This window comes from Momordica charantia (genome assembly GCF_013281855.1).
Source record: "Momordica charantia cultivar OHB3-1 chromosome 5 unlocalized genomic scaffold, Mcharantia_2.0 BLBB01000005.1, whole genome shotgun sequence".
NCBI classification, from domain to species: domain Eukaryota; kingdom Viridiplantae; phylum Streptophyta; class Magnoliopsida; order Cucurbitales; family Cucurbitaceae; genus Momordica; species Momordica charantia.
In genome coordinates, this window is record NW_028275163.1 from 17671515 (window position 1) to 17694126 (window position 22612).

The 22612-nt window shown below is 37.3% G+C and overlaps 1 protein-coding gene across 4 annotated transcripts in view; it reads right to left on the reverse strand.

Annotated features, from left to right (window-relative positions):
* Nucleotides 1–21730, reverse strand: part of RIF10 (polyribonucleotide nucleotidyltransferase) — a 47584-nt gene extending 25854 nt beyond the window's left edge. For 2 of the 4 annotated variants that reach the window (XM_088123699.1, XM_022292060.2), the window contains exons 1-7: nucleotides 21267–21724; nucleotides 20592–20660; nucleotides 19057–19163; nucleotides 18926–18968; nucleotides 18269–18352; nucleotides 5593–5657; nucleotides 5328–5484 (exon numbers count right to left, since the gene is read on the reverse strand). In XM_088123699.1, coding sequence (XP_087979825.1) covers nucleotides 5328–5484; nucleotides 5593–5657; nucleotides 18269–18352; nucleotides 18926–18968; nucleotides 19057–19163; nucleotides 20592–20660; nucleotides 21267–21542 — 801 coding nt within the window. In that variant the 5' untranslated portion in view covers nucleotides 21543–21724. Of the gene's footprint in view, nucleotides 1–5327; nucleotides 5485–5592; nucleotides 5658–18268; nucleotides 18353–18925; nucleotides 18969–19056; nucleotides 19164–20591; nucleotides 20661–21266 lie in introns of all 4 variants that reach the window. The other 2 variants (XM_088123700.1, XM_022292061.2) reach the window with 2 other exon arrangements.
* Nucleotides 21731–22612: the final 882 nt, after the last annotated feature.

The following is a 22612-nucleotide window of genomic DNA, read 5'->3' on the forward strand; positions in this document are numbered from 1 at the left end:
ATCTGCAGTAGATATTTTTTTATTGCTCGGACAAGGACTATAGGAGATAAAATGACAACTACTCTTTGTCATATGGTCAGTTGCACCAGAGTCAATAATCCAAGTAGAGAGTTTAGGATGTGAATGTGTACCTGAAAAGGCTACTGAACATGTACCTTGATTAGGATTCTTTTTTAAGGTTTCCAAAAAACTTCTTAGTGTTTCAATCTCATCTGTGTTTAGTTTTCCTTTTTCAGAAATCTTTTCTGTCACAACACCTTTCTGACTTGATGAAATATGAGCTTGACTATTTCCTCTATTTGCATTACCTTTATTTGACCAATTCTTGGAATTCGAATTCTAATAGTTTGCAGGTTTTCCATGTAGCTTCCAACATTTATCCTTGGTGTGCCCTGGTTTCTTGCAATAAGTGCATACTACACGGTCTTTATTTCCTGTTTTTCCTACGTCACAATTGTTAGCTCCTGTACGTTGCTCTTCATCAGTCATTTTAGTACCTCTTGTTTTGATGACCGATCCTTCTGTCTGTGGTTCCAGCATAATACTACGGCGAGATTCCTCACTTCTAACAATACCAATAACTTCATTCAGAGATGAGGGATCTTTGCCCAAAATTTGTATTCGAACAGCATCAAATTCTACATTGAGACCGGCAAGAAACGTATAAATTCGGTCTTTTTCAACAAACTTTTTTTAGAGTAGCAGCATCATCAGTACATTTCATATCAATGCATCGATAATGATCCAGTTCTTGCCACAAACTTTGAAGAATTATAGAATATTATGTCACTGTTTGATTACTTTGTTTTGTCCGAAAGATACGAGTTTTGATATCAAATATTTGTGCGTCATCTTTTACTTTGGAATAAGTTTCCTTCATTGTTTCCATATGTCCTTTGCAGTCTTAAGAAACATACATGTATCACTAACAGTAGGAGTCATTGAATTCCATAACCAAGACATAATCATTGAATCTTCTTCATCCCATGCATCGAACTTTGGATCTTTCGGTTTAGGTCCTTCCCCAATAATGTGGTTCAATTTTCCTTTTCCTTTCAAGAAAGTTCGAATAAGTTGAGACCATTTTAAATAATTTTTTCCATCCAATCTATAACTAGGATGGATGTATTGTAGGTCTCCTGTGGAAGATTTATTAGTTTCTTCCATGATAGTTTCTTTGGAAGCTTTGGTGGAATCCGTTGACTTTGATTGGAGAAGAGTTAAACAAATAACTTGAGATAAATGGAGTAAACCTACTGAACCGGAACAAAAATGGCTAAACCGCACAAAAGTAAACCGAAACGAGGCTAAGCTTAACAGAGGTTAGAAACTGAACCAAACCAAACCAGAAATCGTGAACCAATCTGAACCAAAAATCGTGAACCGAACCAACAAATGTTTAGATTTCCCTTTTTAAACCCTAGCAGCCACCCTTTTCGACAACAACCCTAGCAGCCACGCGAAATCACTTCACCAATGACAGTCACACGAGGCAAGAATCCGACGACCAAGAAACCTGACGTCGACGGTACTTCTGATGGCGACTCCGACGACTGAACACCCGACAGTGAAGATGACGACCTTGGCATCGAAATAATGGCGATCCAAACCTCAAACAATTACGGCGCGACGTCTGAACGGAATCGACGGTACTGGTTGTACGGCATCTGAACAGGGTCGGCGGCAGAGGCTGGAAGAAACCCTTGAACAAGAAGGAGATGGACCCGAAAAGTAAGAAACAAAATGTAGTGTCGCGTTCAAGTGCTGAATCAGAATATCGAGCTATAGCACAGTCGGTGTGCGAATTAGTATGGATATATCAGCTTCTGACTGAATTGGGATGGCATCACCACTCCAATGAAACTTTGGTGTGATAACCAAGCAGCTCACTGTTAGGATCCCAAATACAGGAACCTAACTAGAACACTATATTGCAATTCAAAAGAGTAATTACATTAACGATAGCCTTTCGAGAGGACTATCTCTCTCCCAAGAACTCTCTCAAATCCTTCACCAAAATACTATTCCCAAGTATAATCTCCTTCTCCCCTACTACCCTTATTTATATCCATCTTACCCCTAACTAATTATCATACTAATTACCATACTACCCCTTCATACTAACAAACTAATATTCCCCTAGGGCTTTCACAATACCCCACCCTCCAAAGACACCTTGTACTCAAGGTGTGCATACACAAAACTATTTTTTTTTTCCTTTTTTTTTACAAGAAAATATCCACCCAAAAACTGTTTCAAATAGAAAGTAAAAGAAAAACCCTAGTTGGTCGACTGGTCTGATGAAAAGTGCGGCAAACGATGATAACCGGTGGTGTGCGACAGTCGGCGACGGTGGTGTGTGACAAACAACATCGGACGATGGTGTACCCCGGCGACAGCGTACGCGGATGGTGGCGACAGTAGAAAATGGTGTGCAGTGGTGTGTGACAAACAATGGCGGTGGTGGCGTGACGAACGTCAGTGGGCGATGGCGTACACCGACAGCATACAGCGGATGGCAGTAGCATTAGCTGCAGACAGTGATGGCTGAGGATTGACAACAACGGTGGATCCCCAAGTCACGATCGACGGCAAACATAGTGAAGGTGGACGGTGGCGTCACGTTGGGGTTAAGATGGAATTTCCCAATGACGGCTACTAGGGTTTCTCCCATCTCATAGGTAGGGATATGTCATTTCGGGTGGGGTTTTGGGTTTGGATTTAAAACAAATTTTGACCCGACCCGAAACCCAAACCTATCTTGCCTAACCTCCTTTTCTGAATCAAAATAGGCCTCACCAAAGTCATTTGATTTCAGTCGTCTCAACCCAGTCTCTCTTCCAGCCTAGGGTCCAACTTTTCCACAGAACCTTCTTCTTCCTTGCCCTTCACGTGATTCACGTGGTTAGGGTTCCTTCTTCCCTCTTTCTCTTGTGACCCCTGTTCTCCTTGAACCTCCATGATTGCCTCTTCACAGAACTTCCATCGACACCTCCTATTGAGCTTCTTCTCCGAACATGCCTGCTTTCGCCAGTGATGTCTTCCATCTGTCTTATGTCTCTTTTTCCTTTTGCTTTCACCATTACTTACACCTTTTCGCCAACGATTATTAAAACTCCTTCCCCTTCGAGTTTTCGATTCTCGTCACGGAACCCTCCATGGTCGACCTCCATTCAAAACTTCAGCCTTAGTCACAACATTCATCAGTTCAACTCGCCCGATCTTCGAATTTCGTCGAACTTTAATTTCTACTTCATCCCTCTTTTCAAACTTTCGTGATCTGTGTTGCCTTCTTCTCCTCCCCAGCTTCTTCCCGCTCAGTTGAGGATAATTTTTCTCATCCGTTCTCGATGAATCCCTGAAAGCTGACCTTTACATACCTCGATTGATTTTCCATCGAGCTCCCGTCCACGTTATTGGGTATGATCGCCGTCTTCCAGCAACTCTTCGCCCCTGCTTCCGACAATCCAATAACTTCAAGACGGGTTTCTTCACAGTTGGTTCTTCCGTATTTGGTCTCTTTTTCCCTCCCAAACGGTCTTGTTGTGCACTCCGTAAGCATATTTTGCATTTTTTTGAGTTGTCGTTGCAATTCTCAAAGGATTATCCTTTACTACCGCCCATCTCTTTAGCTTCTGCAATACTAACTCTGATACAAATCCAATGGCCAGGATGAACTTGCTCTGAGACCAGTTTGTTAGGATCCCAAATACAAGAACCTAACTAGAACACTATATTGCAATTCAAAAGAGTAATTAGAATAACGATAGCCTTTCGAGAGGGCTATCTCTCTCCCAAGAACTCTCTCAAGTCCTTCACCAAAATACTATTCCCAAGGATGATCTCCTTCTCCGCTACTACCCTTATTTATATTATATACATCTTGCCCTTAACTAATTATCACACTGATTACCATACTACCCCTTCATACTAACAAACTAATATTCCCCTATACTCCCAATAGGGCTCTCACACTCTCCATATTGCATCTATATCAGTATTTCATGAACGAACCGAACACATTGAAATTGATTATCATTATGTACGTGAGAAAATATAGCAAGGATTGGTGGCTACAGGATATTTGAAGACTGGAGAGCAGTTAGGAGATATCTTCACTAAAGCATTGAATGGAGCACGGATAGATTATCTCTCTAACAAGTTGGGCATGATTAACATATATGCACCAACTTGAGGAGAAGTGCTAGAGTATATATATATTAGTATATTTTATATTCTTGTAATAATATGTATTTATTTGTCTTTTACCTTCCTTTTCTAGAATTAGGTCAACTTTGTATATTTTTCTATATATATAGACTTCGGTAATGAGAATTATAATGATCTGATTCTCTCAAACCTTAGTTTCTACCCATATCAAACTAAAGAGGTACTTGACATATCAATCGAATCACGTACATTGATAATGCAAATTTCTTACTTAAGAAAAACAACTGCAATTGCAAAGCTACAAACAAATGTAAAATGCATAATGCAATCAGCAAGTATGAACCACTTCAAGGTGAAACTGAACATATTGAGCGTAAAATTCAACGACATTAGGTCTTAAGCATGAGCAAAATGTGTTAAATACGGTGTATAAAACCTATGAATAAAACAGATAACCTACCACCTCAAGAAAGTAATATCAGTCACGAAGATAATTTGTATTAATATGCTTAAAACCCTGCTATGGTAGATATGGATCAAGAGAAACCAGAGTTTTTCAAGTACTAATAAGGATCTTTTGATTAATTAGATCTTATGACATTTTTAGCTTCCTCTTGATGTACTCTCCCAAGAGATTATTATCAATGAAGTTTATTTCCCTTGAGTGCCCAAGGTATAGGCTCCGACTCCCGGTTATAAAATAAAAATAAATAAATAAAAAGCTTATTTCCCTTTTTTGAACTTTTTTATTGCCTAGATGAAAAATGTTGTCATATCAAAAAAAATAATAAAAATAGAACATGAAGAACACACGTGCACGATATATATATACACTTTATATTTTTGGGAAAAAACAGAACGTCATTTCATTAATATACTGAAATTTACAAAAAGGCTAGTTTTGTTTACAAAAATCCCTTCCGTTTAGCACAAATATCTCTAAGAGAGTAATTAAAAAAAAGGTTTGACCAACTTGCACCAGGTAGCTGATGTGAATAAAATAAGGTCAAATAAGTAGTAGTAGGTGCATAATCTTTTTTTTTTTTAATAAAAACCAAATATTCCATATGAAACGCACACTGAACTGAAGGATGCAGGGAGCACAAAAAGTAGAAACACAAAATCATCCTTCAAGAAAGCTAACAAAATGTACTTGCCTCTATCATCAATATTGCACTGTCTGTGCCAGCAAGTACTAAATCAAGCTTAGAGTCTTCCATCTCTTTCATAGTTGGATTAACAATAAACTTGTCGTCCACAAGACCAATTCGAACTCCAGCAACTACTTTTGAATTAGGAACTTCTGAGAGAGCACTGTACATTGAACCATGACTATTTAGAAAATGAAGGACTGAGATGAAAATGTATGTATAACATAAACGACTGCAGAAAAAGTGACAAACAAAAAGATAACAGACTTACACTGCTATGCCAGCTGCCGTAATAGCCAAACAATCAGGAGTGTGCAAACCATCATAACTCAAAACCTGTAAGAATATGGAAAAACCAATAGTTCTTGTAGATGAAGAAAAATCCAATATGATAGATACTTTTACTTGGGGCCTCGGTTATAAATGATCAAGGTTATAAATGATCAAGGGCTGGTGTGCCGCAATGTGTAAGGATAAGTGTTGGGGCGTTGGGTACAAATAGTCGAGGGCCAATGGAATGGGTTTAAATGAAGTTAAGAATTGGGGCCTTGAGAATAAATGGTGTCAATACGTTGCATTGTGAGGAGTTAGCATGAGGGCCTTGGATTTAAATGGTCAAATATTGATGCATCTCGTTGAGTAAGTTAGCGGAAATTAAGTACGAGGATATGCATATTAGAACGAACATGTGTTACTCTGGGTCCTCCATTTATAGATATATTATATGTTCCATATATTTGGATATATTTTGATTTTCATTATACTTCAAATTTTTCAGGTGGCTATATGGAGAATGAGATTGGTGATGGCGTGGAGGAGCCTTGAGGCTGAAACAACAATAGGTTGCTTTCTTGTTCTTTTCTTTTGCTATTAGTTGAAGGAGTTTCAATTTGAATTTGTTTATTCTTCGATTACTAGGATAATTTGATAAGATTCATTGTTAAGTTTTCTTTTTGAAACAATTTGTTATTTTCTAGTTAAGTTATTGAATTAGTTGCTTATTTCCCAAAATTAGATGTGTTCGTTCTTAATAAAGTCTAGAAAGTTTTCTTTATTAGTTTTTGTTTTTTAGTATGATTTGAAAGAAACTGTTAATTGATAAGAAAAGAAAATAATTCTTACTTGATTACACCAAATGATTGATACAAGGCTATAAATAGCAGTCACAAAGGAGAAACTAAAAAGAAATTCTTGCCTATTAGGATAAGGAAACACTTACCTATTAGAACAATAAAACCCTAACCTAAATAAAATAGGAAACCTTTAAAATAAAATAAACTATAATTTAACACTCCCCTCAAGCTGGTGAATGAATATTTTTCCATTCCCAGCTTGTTAATCAAATGCTCAAAGTTGATGTTGTTCAATCCTTTTGTAAGAATATCTGCTATTTGATTGTTTGTTGGTACAAATGGAGTATTTATGAGGCCGCTATCTAACTTCTCTTTTATGAAGTGTTTATCAACTTCAACATGCTTGATTCTATCATGTTGAACTGGATTATGTGCAATACTGATGGCAGACTTGTTATCACAATAAAGTTTCATAGGCCCTTCCCATGGAATCTTCAAATCTTCTAAAATAATCTTTATCCACAGTAATTCGCAGATGCCAATGCCATTACTCTAAATTCCGCTTCTGAACTTGATCTTGCAACTATATTTTGTTTTTTACTTCTCCACGTCACTAAGTTCCCACCTAAGAAAGTACAATAGCCAGTAGTAGAATTTCTATCGTCTATCGATCCTGCATAATCTGCATCTGTATAAACTTATAGATTAAGTTTCTCGCCTTTCTTAAACAACAATCCTCTCCCAATGGAGTTCTTCAAATAGTGGAGTATTCGGTACACAGCTTGAAGATGAATTTCTTTTGGACTATGCATAAATTGACTTACCACTCCTACAGCATACGCAATATCTAGTCCCGTCTGAGAAAGATATATTAATTTTCCAACTAACCTCTGGTAAGTTTCCTTATTTACTGGAGGACTCTCTTCAGATACACATAATCTATGGTTTTGATCAATCGGTGTTCTTATTGGTCTGCTGCCAAGCTTTCCTGTTTCAGAAAGTAAGTCAATCACATATTTCTGTTGTGATAAGAATATGCCTTGTTTAGAATAGGCTACTTCTATCCCAAGAAAATATTTCAGTCTTCCCAATTCTTTAACTTCAAACTCTTGGATTAAACAATTTCTCAGTTTATCTTGCTCATTATTATCATTGTCAGTGACGATAATATCGTCCACATAAACGATCAATGTTATTACTTCACCTGTAGCAGAATGTTTTATAAACAATATATGATCTCCTTGACTTTGTTTATAGTCCCTCTTCCTCGTAACTTGAGAAAATCTACCAAATCATGCCCTAGGAGATTGCTTTAATCCATACAACGCCTTTTTTAATTTACAAACTTTATTTCCTGCTTGTTGATACCCAGGTGGAATCTCCATATAAATTTCTTCTTCAAGATCACCATGTAGAAAAGCATTTTTTACATCATATTGTAACATGTCCCATCCATGATTTACAGCAAGAAATAGAAGTATTCGTACTGTGTTCATCTTGGCAACAGGCGCAAAGATTTCAAGATAATCAACTCCATATGTTTGAGTATATCCCTTAGCAACCAACCATGCTTTGTACCTCTCGAGTGTTCCATCTGCTTTATACTTTACAGTATATATCCATCGACATCCTACAGCTTTCTTATCTTTAGGCATAGTAACCAACTCCCATGTTTTATTTTTTTCTAAAGCCTGCATTTCAAGATTCATTGCTCACCTCCATTCTTCATGTTGTATTGCCTCCATATATGTTTTTGGAATATTTACCTGAGTAAGGTTAACCATAAAACTTTTGTACTGACTTGAGAGTTTGTCATATGATACAAAGTGAGACAATGGATACTGAGTACAAGTCCCTTTATCCCTTCCTTAAAGCAATCGGCAAATCCAGGCTTGATTCATCATTAGCAGATATTGTAATATCTGACTCATCATTAGTAGATACTATAATGTCCGATTCATCACTGATTATTTTCTCGTCAATTTTAGTTACAGGAATATGTTCAGACTCTTGGACTTGCTTATCTTTTTCAGTGTTCTTTCTTGAATAAACCTATAATAGTGTAGTAGTAGAAGGGTTAGATGGTCCCGGTAAGGTGTCTAAGGGTAGTGGTAAAGGATTTGATATAGGAAATGTGAGGTTGGGAATGGGCAAATCCTTATCTTCTAATAATAGTTCCTCCCCCTGAAGATATGGTGAGGTAAAGAAGCTGGTGTCTTCATAGAAGGTAACATCAGCAGAGATGAAGAACCTTTTTTAAGGAGAATGATAGCATTTATATCCCTTTTGAGTGTTCGAGTATCCGACAAAAATACACTTGAGTGCTCGTGGATCAAGTTTACCTCACTGATGACTATGAACATGAACAAAAGCAACACAACCAAATACTTGAGGAGTCAAGTTATTTCTTGTTCAAAAATCAGGATAATATTTTGATAGGATATTCGTAGGAGTTTTATGGTCTAGAGTAGCATATGGTAATCGATTGATTAAATAAGTGGCTGTTAACACAGCTTCCCCCCAGAAGGATTTAGGAACATTTCTTTGAAAAAGAATGGCACGTGTCACAGAAAGGATGTGACCAATTTTTCTTTCGGCCACTCCATTTTGTTGAGGAGTGTCCACACAAGACGACTCATGGATGACTCCATTTTTTTTTAAAGAAGGATGTCAAGTTTTGATTGAAGTACTCTCGAGCATTGTCAGAACGGAATCGTTTCGGTTTGATTCCGAATTGGTTTTCTATCCTATGAAAGAATGTTTGAATGGTAGAACCAACATCGGATTTTTGTTTTAAAAGATAAACCCATGAGACTCGAGTACAGTCATCAATGAACACAATAAACCAACGAAATTTGGAAACATTTGGAACATTGGAGGGACCCCAAACATCAGTATGAATAAGAGAGAAGGGAACTGATATTCGTTTATTATTACTAGGGAAAGATACACGCTTGTGTAGCGAATTCACAAACTTCACATTGAATTAACTCAGGATTAAGATCTTGGAATAAATCAGAAAACAATATTTTAAGAGTTCGAAATGAAGGATGTCCTAGTCTATAATGATTCAACAAAAGCTTACTTGAAGGATGATGAGTTTGTGAGGTGAAGAAGATTGGAACACTAGTCTGATCGACAAGTTCATTAAGATAATAAAGTCCATCTTTTTCATTAGCAAGTCCAATAATCTTCCCATTGCTCTAGTCCTGTAAAATACAAGAAGAATCAGAAAAAATTACTCTGCAACCTAAATCTTTGATCAAATTCTTTACTGATATCAAATTAACAGTTAAACGTGGTATATGAAGCACATTCTTTAAAATAATGTTTGAATTTATCTTGATGTCTCCTTGACCAGCCACTGTTACCAAGGTACCATCCGCTGTAGAAATTTTCTTATTGCTCGGACAAATACTATAAGAGATAAAATGACAGCTACTATTCGTCATATGGTCTGTTGCACCAGAATCAATAATCCATGTACAACGTTTAGGCTGAGAAGTTGTACACGTCAAAGTTACCGAACCTGTACCTTGACAAGGAGCATTATCCAAAGTTTTTAAGAAGCTCCTTAATTGTTTGATCTCATGTATGTCCAACTTTTTTGTAATTTTGGACGATTGTGACATTGATACCAAGACTAAACAACTCAAAGAATGGAGAACCACGCACAAAACTGAAAAATCAGCACTAAACAGAACCGAAAGAGGGCTGAACCTAATCAAAATCAGTTGAATTGAACCAAAATATGTCGAACCGAACCAGATCTGACTGAAACGAACCACTGTGAGAATCGAACCAACTGCCGAACTGGCTGAACCGGATTAATTGAACCAGACTATCTGAACCGAACCGTCCGAATCGGGTTGATTGAACCGGACCAACCGAAATGGCAAATGTTCTGAAGCAGAAACCCTAACAGATGCTACCCCACCCGAAACGTCAGAACCAGACCAAACCACCAGAACCAAACAAAACAGATGAATCAAACTGCACCGGATCAAGTGTTTTCTGAAACCAGAAACCCTAAGTGCTACCCCACGACAACCAGAAGGGCGAAGGCGACGGGTGGCACTTGGCGGTGACGAAAGCACACGGCGACGACGACGATGATTGTCTACGAGACAAAACCCACGAACAGCAATCGGAAAACAGCAGCACTGGCGAATCAGCAAACGGCAGCAACGACGGGCGGCGGTCGACGGCTGCGGCGGTCGGTGGCGGTGGTCGGCGGATTCGATATTGCAGTGGGTTGGATACAATGAACACTTGCAAAAAAGTGTTCAAAACTTCAAACCCTAATGGGTACAAAATCCTAATGGACACAAACCCTAATTCCCACAAAAATTTTAGAGGAAACCTAGAGCTCTGATACCATGTTAATATTCATGGGGTTCCATCTCAAAACCAATTGGCAATGAGAGAAGTAGCCCATGTCTATTATAAACCATTGTTAGGTCCCCTTTCTTTTCAATGTGGGATCCTTAACATGTCCCTTCAAGATCGTGGCTCTTTTGGCTCATCGATCTTGGCCGGATCTCATCTTTGGACCAGTTGCTCGTTTGAGCTTTTGGGCTCTGATACCATGTTAATTGATAAGAAAAGAAAATAATTCTTACTTGATTACACCAAATGATTGATACAAGGCTATATAAATAGCAGTCACAAAGAAGAAACTAAAAAGAAATTCTTGCCTATTAAGATAAGGAAACACTTACCTATTAGAATAATAAAACCCTAACCTAAATAAAATAGGAAACCTTTAAAATAAAATAAACTATAATTTAACAGAAACCAAATAATTTTCTAAGGGAAAAGAAGAATGGCTTTGGAAAGCTTCAGTATTGCTCAGTTCAAAACTTCTCAATGGTGTGCTATTTCTAATTTATTCTCTAATTACTCTCCTAGCATGATTTGCTCTAATTGGGAGGCCTTCTTGTGTATGATTTAGATTTTGTAAGCTCTTTGGTTTGCTTTTACCTCTTTATCTTATATTTATACTTTTCTTATTGTTAGAGTATATATTAGTATATTTTATATTATTGTATTAATATTAATTTGTCATTCACCTTCTCCTTATAGGATTAGGTCAACCTTGTATATTTGTCTATATATATAAACTTTAATAATGAGAATACATAGTATTGGATTCTCTCCAACCTTAGTCTCTACATGATATCAGAGCTCTAGGTTTCTTCTAAAATTTTTGTGCCCATTAGGGTTTTGATGCCCATTAGGGTTTTGTTTATTGCTATCCAACACTACGACCGCCGCCGCCGCCAACCGCCACCGCCGCCGCCGCAGTTTGCTAATTCGCCAATGCTGCTGTTTTCCAATTGCTATTCGTGGGTTTCGTCTCACCGTTCTTCGCACCTTCGTCGCCGCCAATCGTCGTGCGTTTCCGTCACCGCCAATCGCCTTCGCCCCTCTGGTTGTCGTGGGGTAGCACTTAGGGTTTCTGGTTTTAGAAAACACCTGATCCGATTCAAGCGGTCTAGTTCAACCGGTTTGGTTTCAAGTGGTTTGGTTCATCCGGTTCAAGTTCGGTTCGGTCTGGTTCGTCACATTCCGGTTCGATTTGGTTGATTTATACCGGTTTTGGTTCGGTTCATTTGTTTCAGTTCAATTGGTTTGATTCACTTGGCTCTGTTCAATTGGTTTGATTTAATTCCCTTTCCTCCTTCAGATTTGGTTTGGTCTGTTCAGTGCAGTTTTTGTTTGTGTCCATATTGTTGAAGCTATGATTGAAAAGAAATTAATGGTAACGATTTTTGCGGAAGAGTTTGCTAAATTCCAACAGTATCAAGAGTCATTGATGGCATCATCCTCTAATCCAATCACTGTGATTACTGATTCAGGTAATACCAATAAATGTCTTATTTCCTCCACGTCAAAATGGGTCATTGACTCTGGTGCTACGAATCATATATTAGGTAACCCCAATTTATTTGCTACTTTTTCACCATCTACATCTTTACCTGATGTTACAATAGCGGATGGCACCACTTCTCCTATTCTTGGCTCTGGCACAGCTCATCCCTCCAAAACTCTTTCATTGACCTCTATTTTAAATTTGCCACAATTTTTTTTAATTTGATCTATGTCAGTAAACTAACTCGTGATCTCAATTGTTGTGTCTTATTCTTTCCTAGTTATTGCTTATTTCAGGATCTTACAACGAAGAAGACTATTGGTAAAGGGCGTGAATCTAATGGCCTCTACACGTTTGATACACAAATACCTACAGCCACCGTTTGCACTCGAGTGCCAACTCCTTTCGAAGAACATTGTCGTTTGGGTCATCCATCTCTCTCCGTGTTAAAGAGTCTTCGTCCTCAATTTCACAGTTTGATTCTTTAGATTGTGAGTCATGTCAATTTGCTAAGTTTCATCGTCTCAGTTCCTATCCTATAGTCAATACACGAGCTAATGCTATTTTTGAATTGGTCCATTCTGATGTTTGGGGTTCTTGTTCTATTAAGTCCAAAAATGGATTTCGGTATTTTGTTACTTATGTCAATGATTTCTCTCGTGTAACTTGGTTATATTTGATGAAACATCGTTCTGAGTTACTTTCTCATTTTCGTAACTTTCATGCTGAAGTTCGAATTCAATTTGGTGGCTCTCTTAAATTTCTACGGAGTGATAATGCTAAGGAATATTTTTCTGGTGCTCTTGGCTCCTATTTAAGTGAACATGGTATTATTCATCAATCCTCGTGTGTTGATACTCCGTCTCAAAATGGAGTTGCAGAAAGGAAAATAGACATCTTCTCGAAACAGCAAGAGTCTTAATGTTTCAAATGCATGTTCCAAAATACTTTTGGGCTGATGTTGTTTCGACGGCTTGCTTCTTGATTAATCGCATGCCTTCGTCAGTTTTTAATGGTGGAATACCTTATCGTACTCTGTGTCCTACGCAACCTTTATTTCCTATTAAACCTAAAATATTTGGTTGCACTTGTTTCGTTCGGGATGTTCGCCAGCTCACCAAATTAGACCCTAAGTCATTGAAATGCATTTTCCTTGGTTACTCTCGTGTTCAAAAAGGGTATCGATGTTATTGTCCTGATCTCAATAGATATCTTGTCTCTCCTGACGTTACGTTCTTTGAAAATACTCCTTTTTCATCGTCCTTGAGTACCAGTCGAGGGAGAAGTCACAGGAAGATAATACCTTGTCTATTCTATTGTTTCTACTTCTACTTAAGAACTTCCTAGCAATACATCTCCCTCTGCGCCTGATCCTTCTCTCCCCACTATTACTCAAGTTTATTCTCGTCGGCAACCTCCTACGGACTCATGCCCTATACCAGCAGCTTCTTTGCCTGTGGATCCAGGAACGAGTGATGACCTTCCTATTACCCTTCGAAAAGGTAAGCGTAAGTGTACTTATCCTGTTTCTTCTTTTGTTTCATATAACCATTTATCATCATCTACTTGTTTGTTTATTGCATCCCTTGAATTTGTATCTATTCCTAAAACTGTTCATGAAGCTTTGTCTCATCCTTGTTGGCGGGCTGCTATGTTGGAGGAGATGACTGCCTTAGATGACAATGGTACTTGGGATTTAGTGTCTCTTCCTGCAAGAAAGAAACCTATCGGTTGTAAATGGGTGTTTGCTGTTAAAGTTCATCCGGATGGATCAATTGCCCGTTTGAAAACTCGCCTTGTTGCTAAAGGATATGCGCAGACTTACGGAATTGATTATTCTTATACTTTTTCTCCGGTTGCTAAATTGGCTTCTGTCAGGTTATTCATTTCATTGGCATCTATTCACCATTGGCCCTTACATCAGCTTGATATTAAAAATGCATTCCTCGATGGTGATCTTCAAGAAGAAGTTTATATAGAGCAACCACCAGGTTTTGTTGCTCAAGGGGAGAATGGAAAGGTATGTCGCCTTCGTAAATCCTTATATGGGTCGAAACAAAGTCCGCGAGCATGGTTTGGAAAATTTAGTCAGGTGATTGAGAATTTTGGAATGAAGAAGAGTAAGTCAGATCATTCTGTTTTTTATAAAAAATCTGAGTTTGGTGTTATCTTACTAGTTACTAGTTGTATATGTTGATGATATCGTGATTACTGGTAATGATTCATCAGGCATCCTATCACTCAAGTCTTTTCTTCATAGTCAATTTCATACTAAAGGTTTGGGACTGTTGAAATATTTCTTAGGAATTGAAGTAACAAGGAGCAAGAAGGGGATCTTTTTGTCACAAAGAAAGTATGTACTTGACTTGTTAACTGAAACAGGAAAGTTAGCTGCTAAGTCGCGTAGTACTCCAATGATACCTAATTTACAACTTACAAAGGAAGGGGAGTTGTTGAAAGATCCTGAGAAGTATAGGAAATTAGTAAGGAAGCTGAATTATCTTACGGTTACGAGGCCAGACATAGCTTATCCAGTCAGTATTATGAGTCAGTTTATGAGTTCTCCTACGACTGACCATTGGATCGCATTGGAACATATTCTATGTTATTTGAAAGGTGCTCTGGACGTGGCTTGTTATATAAAGATCATGGTCATCTTAATATTGAATGTTTTTCAGATGCTGATTGGGCAGGTTCTAAGGAAGATAGAAGATCAACCTCAGGATATTATGTATTTGTCGGAGGTAATTTAGTTTATTGGAAAAGTAAGAAACAAAACGTGGTGTCGCGTTTGAGTGCTGAATCAGAATATAGAGCTATCGCACAATCGGTATGTGAATTAGTACGGATACATCAACTTATGACTGAATTGGGATTTGGCATCACCACTCCAATAAAACTTTGGTGTGATAATCAAGCAGCTTTTCATATTGCATCTAATCCAGTATTTCATGAACGAACCAAACACATTGAAGTTGATTGTCATTATGTACGTGAGAAAATACAGCAAGGATTGGTGGCTACAGGGTATGTGAAGGCTGGAGATCAGCTAGGAGATATCTTTACTAAAGCATTGAATGGAGCACGAATAGATAATTTGTCTAACAAGTTGGGCATGATTAACATATATGCACCAACTTGAGGGGGAGTGTTAGAGTATATATTAATATATTTTATATTCTTGTATTAATATTAATTTGTCTTTTACCTTCTCCTTATAGGATTAGGTCAACCTTGTATATTTGTCTATATATATAGACTTTAATAATGAGAATACATAATTTTGGATTCTCTCCGACCTTAGTCTCTACACTTATATTTTATTTTTGCATCTCATCCCTTTGGGGTTTGTATCTTTGAACAATTACTGTTCTTTTTCATATATCAATGAAAAGTTCGTTTCTTGTTAAAAAAAAATAAAAAATTGAATAAGAGAATTGAGTTATGGGCTTTGATTACAGTGGCTAATTCTAATTAACCTACAGTAACTAACTCTAACCTAAGTAAATAAACAATAGTTAAGTAAATAAAAGAACTTGGACAGAAATACAAATAGACCCTCAAAATAAACAAACAATCTACTAGATCATTTCTTGAGCTTTCCAAAGAATCAAAATAATCTTCCTCCACCGTCAAGTGTGGCAGTAATTAGGAGAAAAAACTTGGGACCTTAACTTTTTCATGAACCTCAAAGATGAAGAAATTATGGATTCGCTCAACGGTCTCTCTATCTAATATGCCTGATGTGTGGGAATGGTTTTTGAAGCTTCCTAAATGCTTCCCCATGTGTTCCCTCTATAACATGCTTAATTCAACCATGAGTATCGACCATTCCCTCTAAGCAAATTCATTTAGCACGATACACCCCAATAAGATTTTCTTTACTGGGAGCTCAGTCCAAAATTAGCATTAATGACATGGTCCAAAAGAGATTCCCTCACATGCCTTGTTGCTAAATTGGTGATGGTGTGTAATTTGAGTGCAAATTCCCTCGAGCACCAATTTCTTTCCAATACCTTTGCTCAATAATAATGGATTTTCATTCTTGAAGCCTTCAACTGGCACATAGCCTTCAACCTACCAATTCATAAGACCTTCTTGCTTCCATTTTTTCGTAGGTCATCCATTCAAAAATGAGATGAATATCCCATGGCTACATTACATATTAACATGGTACTTTTTTGGAACCTATGGCTAGAGAGGAACAACCAAACCTTCAATAACCCTATGGAACCTTTTAACTCTTTCATGAATTTGGTCCTTTTTTTCCCAACTTTATATTAACATACCTCCTTATTGTAACTCACTTGCCTCATGAGGCTTGAGTTCCCCTCTTTTGTAATATTTCATTCTATCAATGAAATATGTGTTTCCTCTTCAAAAATATATATATGTATATTCAAACAATGGAACAGCCTAAATATAAGAAAAGACAACTGTATCAGCATTGAAACAAGCTAAAAGGTAACAACTTTCCAGGGAAAAAATATAAATATCTACATAAGAGAGAAAAAAAAAATTTAAAAAGGAAAAGGGACATGGGCTACTAGGCTTTGAGCCAACTGGATCTTCTTGGACGGGCTTTTTCAACTTGTTGGGGCTATTCCAGGAACAATTCTATTAAACAGTGAAAACAACTTTAGAAAAGGAAAAAAAAAAGGTTTATCCAGCCAGGTTTTCCATATTAAGAAACAAATTTTGTTTTTGAAATCAAGAGCAGTTTGTTCAGTTCACCTCAAAAATCAAGAACATATTTTATCATCATTTCCAAACAACACCTTAATAACAGAAAAATACTAGTTCATGGAATTTAGTGTTGCGAAGAGCTTTGAAAGAGGAAGAAGTGGAGGAATTTTCTACATTATTATCAGCTCTAAATCTGCTGTCCATTTCAGATATAATTGATAGCAGATTTTGGAGTCTTGAACCTTCTGGTTTGTTCACAGTTACTTCACTAAGAAGATTTGGTTCAAATGCATCGATGCCCAAGGAATTTTTTGCTGCTTTATGGAAAACCAAGAGCCCAAGAAGGGTTAATGTGTTTTGCTGGATTCTCTCTCAAGGAAAGTTGAATATGACTGATATTGTTCATAAGAAATCTCCTTCTGCTGCCCTACTTCCCTCTTTTTGTTGCCTCTGTACAAAGAGTGGGGAGGATCATGACCATCTATTTTTTTCATTGCTACTATTATGCCTCTAAGTGTTGGAATCTGTTATTCCATCAATTCAATGTGTTGGCGTTTTGATCTCAAGGCCGGGGACAATGTTTATCAGCTTTTACATGGGCCTCCTCATCTTTCCTCTTCAGTTTGGTTTTCCTGGTTAAATGTTGTCAAAGCCTTATTATCGGAATTGTGGTTCGAGAGGAATTCAAGATTATTTGAAGAAAAACGAAGACTTTACGACGAAAGTTTCTATTCAGCTAAGTTTAAAGCTTCACTTTGGTGTTCGCTTGTCGACTCTTTGACGCATCACTCTCCTTCTATGATTTATGCTAATTGGGAAGCTTTTATTAATTTTGTGTAATTCTGTTATTTACATTTTTTATTTTTCATTTTTCACTCTTTCGAGAGTTTGTATCCTTGAACACTATTATCTTTTCATTATTTCAATGAGAAGTTGTATCTTTGTTAAAAAAAAAAAACAGAAATCAATAACAGTTTTTAACATCATTTCCAAATAACACCTTAAGATCAGAAATCTAAAGGAAGATATAGAAATGCCTTAACTCCAAACATCCTCTCAAGATCCCTTCACCATTCACCTGTTCCTTATAAAAAAATATTCCATAAATTAGTTGTTATTTGCTTTAGTTAGTTAACAATAGCTGTCAGCTGTTCTAATAACCAATTAGTTGCTGCTTTACATGGTTTGACAATTCAGTGGAAACAGTTAGTTGAAAGCGGTTGTACCCTTTAGATGGGCAGGCTACAATCTTTTTGCATGTTTTAGATTTAAATAAGTGAAAATTGATTGCATCATTAAGCTTAAAATCATACCCAAGATAGTATTTGGGTTTCATGGTAAAAGCCTTTGAGCATGGTTGGCCGCAAGGGCCGATCAATCAATCTACAAATGAGAACCTGAAAGCAACAAAAGCAATGAAATAAATAATATAACAGAATGAAGAGAAAATTAATTGATCGGTCCTACTACATTTGGTTACCAAGAAAACAAATAGGAAATTAATTCTTAGGTAGGTGGCCATCATGAGGTTTTAACTATTTCAATTAACAAACTCAAACAAATTACTTTATTATCTACTTTGACAAAAGATTGGAGAGGAGTGTTTGAGTTAGTAAAGTTTCAATATACTATATAGAGAGAGTTAGCAACCATACTCCTGCAACTAACGGTTGGTTTTTGTAAGTTCCATTGGGGAGTTTGGCCTGCATGTAATACTTGGTATAGTGGACATTATGAAGTAACCTTTCACTAATCAATAATCAATTTATTTCTTGTTTACACATTTCTTGTTTATCTTATTCTTGCAACTCCATTTTCCTATATATGCTTCTTGTATTTTGCATCTTATCATAATGAAAATAATTAAACTCTAGCCCGTGATCAACCTACATTGCCAAACTCGTTCAAATTTAACTTAGAATATTGTGTTCTTATTTAGACAATGTTTCTATACAGCAAATAGAATATACCTCATGATCTCTTGCTCTTCCTTCTCGTTTGAAGAACCCTCCACTGAGCCAATGTTATAAATGAGGTTATACATCAAACTGGAAAGAAAAATAACTATAGGAAACGAGTAAGGAGAGGGTGCAAGGCAGACCTAGTCCGACCTGCTGCAGAAAAACGTTCTTGATAATTAACAGAAAGAGGAAAGAAATCTGAAGGTTCGCTCGGAGTATCAGCCAAACAAACAGATGTATAAACAATCTGAAGATATAAATTCAAACATGTTAGTTTCTCCTAATCAACTAGTTTGCAAGAAAAATTATAGTTTCTTTTGCATGTGGAAAATCTAAGTTTTTTAAACAAAGGGACCAACTTTGATTGATAAACATGAAACAATGCCCAAGGAATACATTAAAAAAAATCAATAATTAATTAATAATTAAAAAAAAAAGGCCTAAGGTGAAAAGATTCAAGAAACAAAAAGCAAATAAGCTAGAAAATTACGAGAAAGGGCTCCAATACAAAAAAGAATGAGAGACAAAGGATAATCACGAGACCCAAAGTAAGACATTGAGCCTAGCCGAGGCTGAAACCTCCCCCACAACCTCTCCATTCTCTCAAGCCAAATATTCCATAAAATCGCAAAGAAAGCAGCATACCAAAGAGCCGCCCCCTATCTCAGAAAGGCTAATAAAAATAACACCTCACCCATCATAGACCAATGCGACCTACTATGAGCCAACTACACTCCAAAGGTCTCAAAAGCACTATCCCAAATTGCACCTGCAAACTGAAAATTCCACAAAATCTTCAAAGCACTCTTACCAATGTTGCACCACTAAGACGCTAAGAGCAGAAGACACACTCTAGATAAGGTCAACAGTGTTAATCTCTCATGCGAGACCTGTCAAGCAAATAAATTGACCTTCTTGGGATATGCACCTTCCAAAATGGGGACAACAAAGAGGGAGCTTGAAAGATTAGAAAAGAACGGACTACAGGAGAACTCCCAAAAACGACTGGGACACCATAAAACAAACATCCATAACCCCAAGCAAAAAAAACTAGCCATCAAAGAAAGCAAAAAGGAAATATCCTAAGACCCCCAATCAAATGAAGGCCACACAAAGCCAAAATTATGTGCAAGGGAAGCCCCAAGGAGGAACAAGGAAAAATGCCGCTAAGGCAAATTTAAGATGACAGATAGGCAAAAAAAACCATTAGAACTAAAGGTGTAAATTGAAGAGACTTGATGAATAGTAAGTAAAAATTCTTGGAATCAGAGTACCAGAGTTATAGCTCTGCACCACCTGATTAACAAGGAAACTCAAGTCTGCTCGTTCATTTAGATCCAAAATTACAGCTCTTCCTCTATGTAAATTACTATCCATGAATTTCTTTCCTAATCCCTGTTATTTACTATTGCTCTTACCTTATACTGTAAACTTCTTTATGAATTACTCTGTAAGCTTTGGGGTATCAATGAGTCAATATTAAAGTAAATGAAAATACTATAAATGCATAAACGAAATTACAGAGAGATTTAAGGGAGGGAAAAGACAGACACTGTCATTAGAGCAAAAATCTTTCCGGGATCCCAGTATTACCGTTTGTAAGAGTGGGTGCCAAACACCAATCTAATTTGCAGTTAACAAGCAAAGAATTGTACGAATTCAAAATCCATCTTACAGTTTCTCCATCAGTTACTGTAACAGCACTACTAGCTTGTCTCCCAATATGGCCCGTCTCAACCAAAATCTGAAAGATTCAATAATTAAAATTTAAAATAAAAGCTCCAGCACTGACGCACATTTGTGTTAAACATACTCACCCAGACAATCAGAAATATATAACCAAACAAAGCAAATTACAAAGAGTTCACGGTAAACTGAAGAAGGAAAAACTCCCTCCCCGGATTTCAAGTTTGCTAATTTCTCTTACACCCGAAGCTTCTTTCTTCACTCTGTAGTTCTACCTTCTCTCGAAGCTTCTCTAGCATACAAATCCATAAAACCCGGTGACATAATTTTATATATTTCAGCTACAACTCTCACCCAACCACTTGGAATAACTCAAACTTATGCTTCTTATTTTTAGATAACTACTGGCATACGGCATACTTGAACAGCCAAAACATTTCTTTTGGAAACGCATATACAACGATTTAGAACATTTTCCTCACGGTCTGAATAATAAAATCATTAACCCACCCGAACAATTTAATACCAGCATCCACTTCGGGCACCCTCTTGCCTGTGGAAAAACCTACGGCGACCATATTTCAAGATTCCTGCCTAAAAAAAACTTCCCTAAACTCGTTATTTACACAGCGAAGTCGCTAAAGTAAAATTTTCTCAGACTTACATATCTATCCCCAACAGGAATTTTGACCGAGAAAGGCCGCAAAGAACCAGGCGCTCCATCGCTCGCTACTGCAGATTCCGTAAGAGCCCTCGTAACGAATTTCCTGCCATTTCTGTTACTGCGAAGAATTGACAGAGAAGACGAGTTGGGTTTCCTGGAAGCCTGAAAGCGAGGGCAATAGGAAGATAGAGAGATTTTGGATGTCCCAAAATGAGAGAATTCGGAGGCGTGGGAACAGCATGGTCTGAAATGGAGGCCGCAAGGGTTTGCCAACATTGTTGGGTTAATCTCTGGCTGCAGCTGCGCTGAGCTCGAGGGAAGACGAGAGTACGGATTTTATCCACTTCCCAAGTCTATATAATTAACGGGTCGCCCAAGTTGCGATTTTTTTAGCTACATCTTTGGAGGGAATACTTTATATTTCAAATGTTAGAAAAAGAATAGGGTCAAAATTAATCCAAATGAGAAATGGAAATTAAATAGTTAGAACAAGAAGCACTGGTTTTGTTTGCTGAATGCCCTAAAATGTTCGGCTTTTTTAAAATTAAGGTTTTCTTAGTTTTCGCTGAAATTACGTCCTTTTGCCCTTCATTTGTTTTAAAACTCTATCATCTCCCCTGATATCCCTTGTATCCCTAATAATTTGCAAACTCACCCCTCCACCCAAGTTCCTTCTCGGTGGGGGAGGCTCTAGATGAGAAAGGGTGTCAGAGTCGTCAATGCTGGAACTTTCTTCACCAGTACTAATGAACTCGAACCTCGTTGATATCTGAATATGGTATGAGACCTGTTTGCTTTCATTTTGTAACGGGGCTTTTTTGGGAGGCTGAGGCTTGGATTGAGGCTTGGATTTTGGGACAGGCAGCTAGGTGAGGAAGACGATGGAGAGGGAGTGAGGGATGTGGGAGAGTGTCCATTATTGCTTCGTCAATATTCTCGAATATGGGGTAAAACCACTATTTAATGGAATCACATGTTGGATTTCTAACAAAAGCAATAACCTCAGGATCATGTCTATCGAGTTATTAGAATCACGAACATCTATGAAGAACGATCAAACTTAAATCAAATCACATTTAACATTGGATTAGATCTTCCTCGACTAAACACATCAAGACTCAAAACTCTCTCTGTCAAACGGGAAAAAGGAGAACTGTAATATGTTTAGCGTATTGGAGACTATAACCCTTGTATCCTATTTATAAGCCTAGTAAGAGTAAATAAGTATCCACCTAAATAAAAGTGCATACTCAATAAAGATCAATCGACTCATTTGCTTAGAGATCACTTTAGTTGGCCCAATAATAATTATACTAATATGTGGTTCACGATTTATTATTAAAATT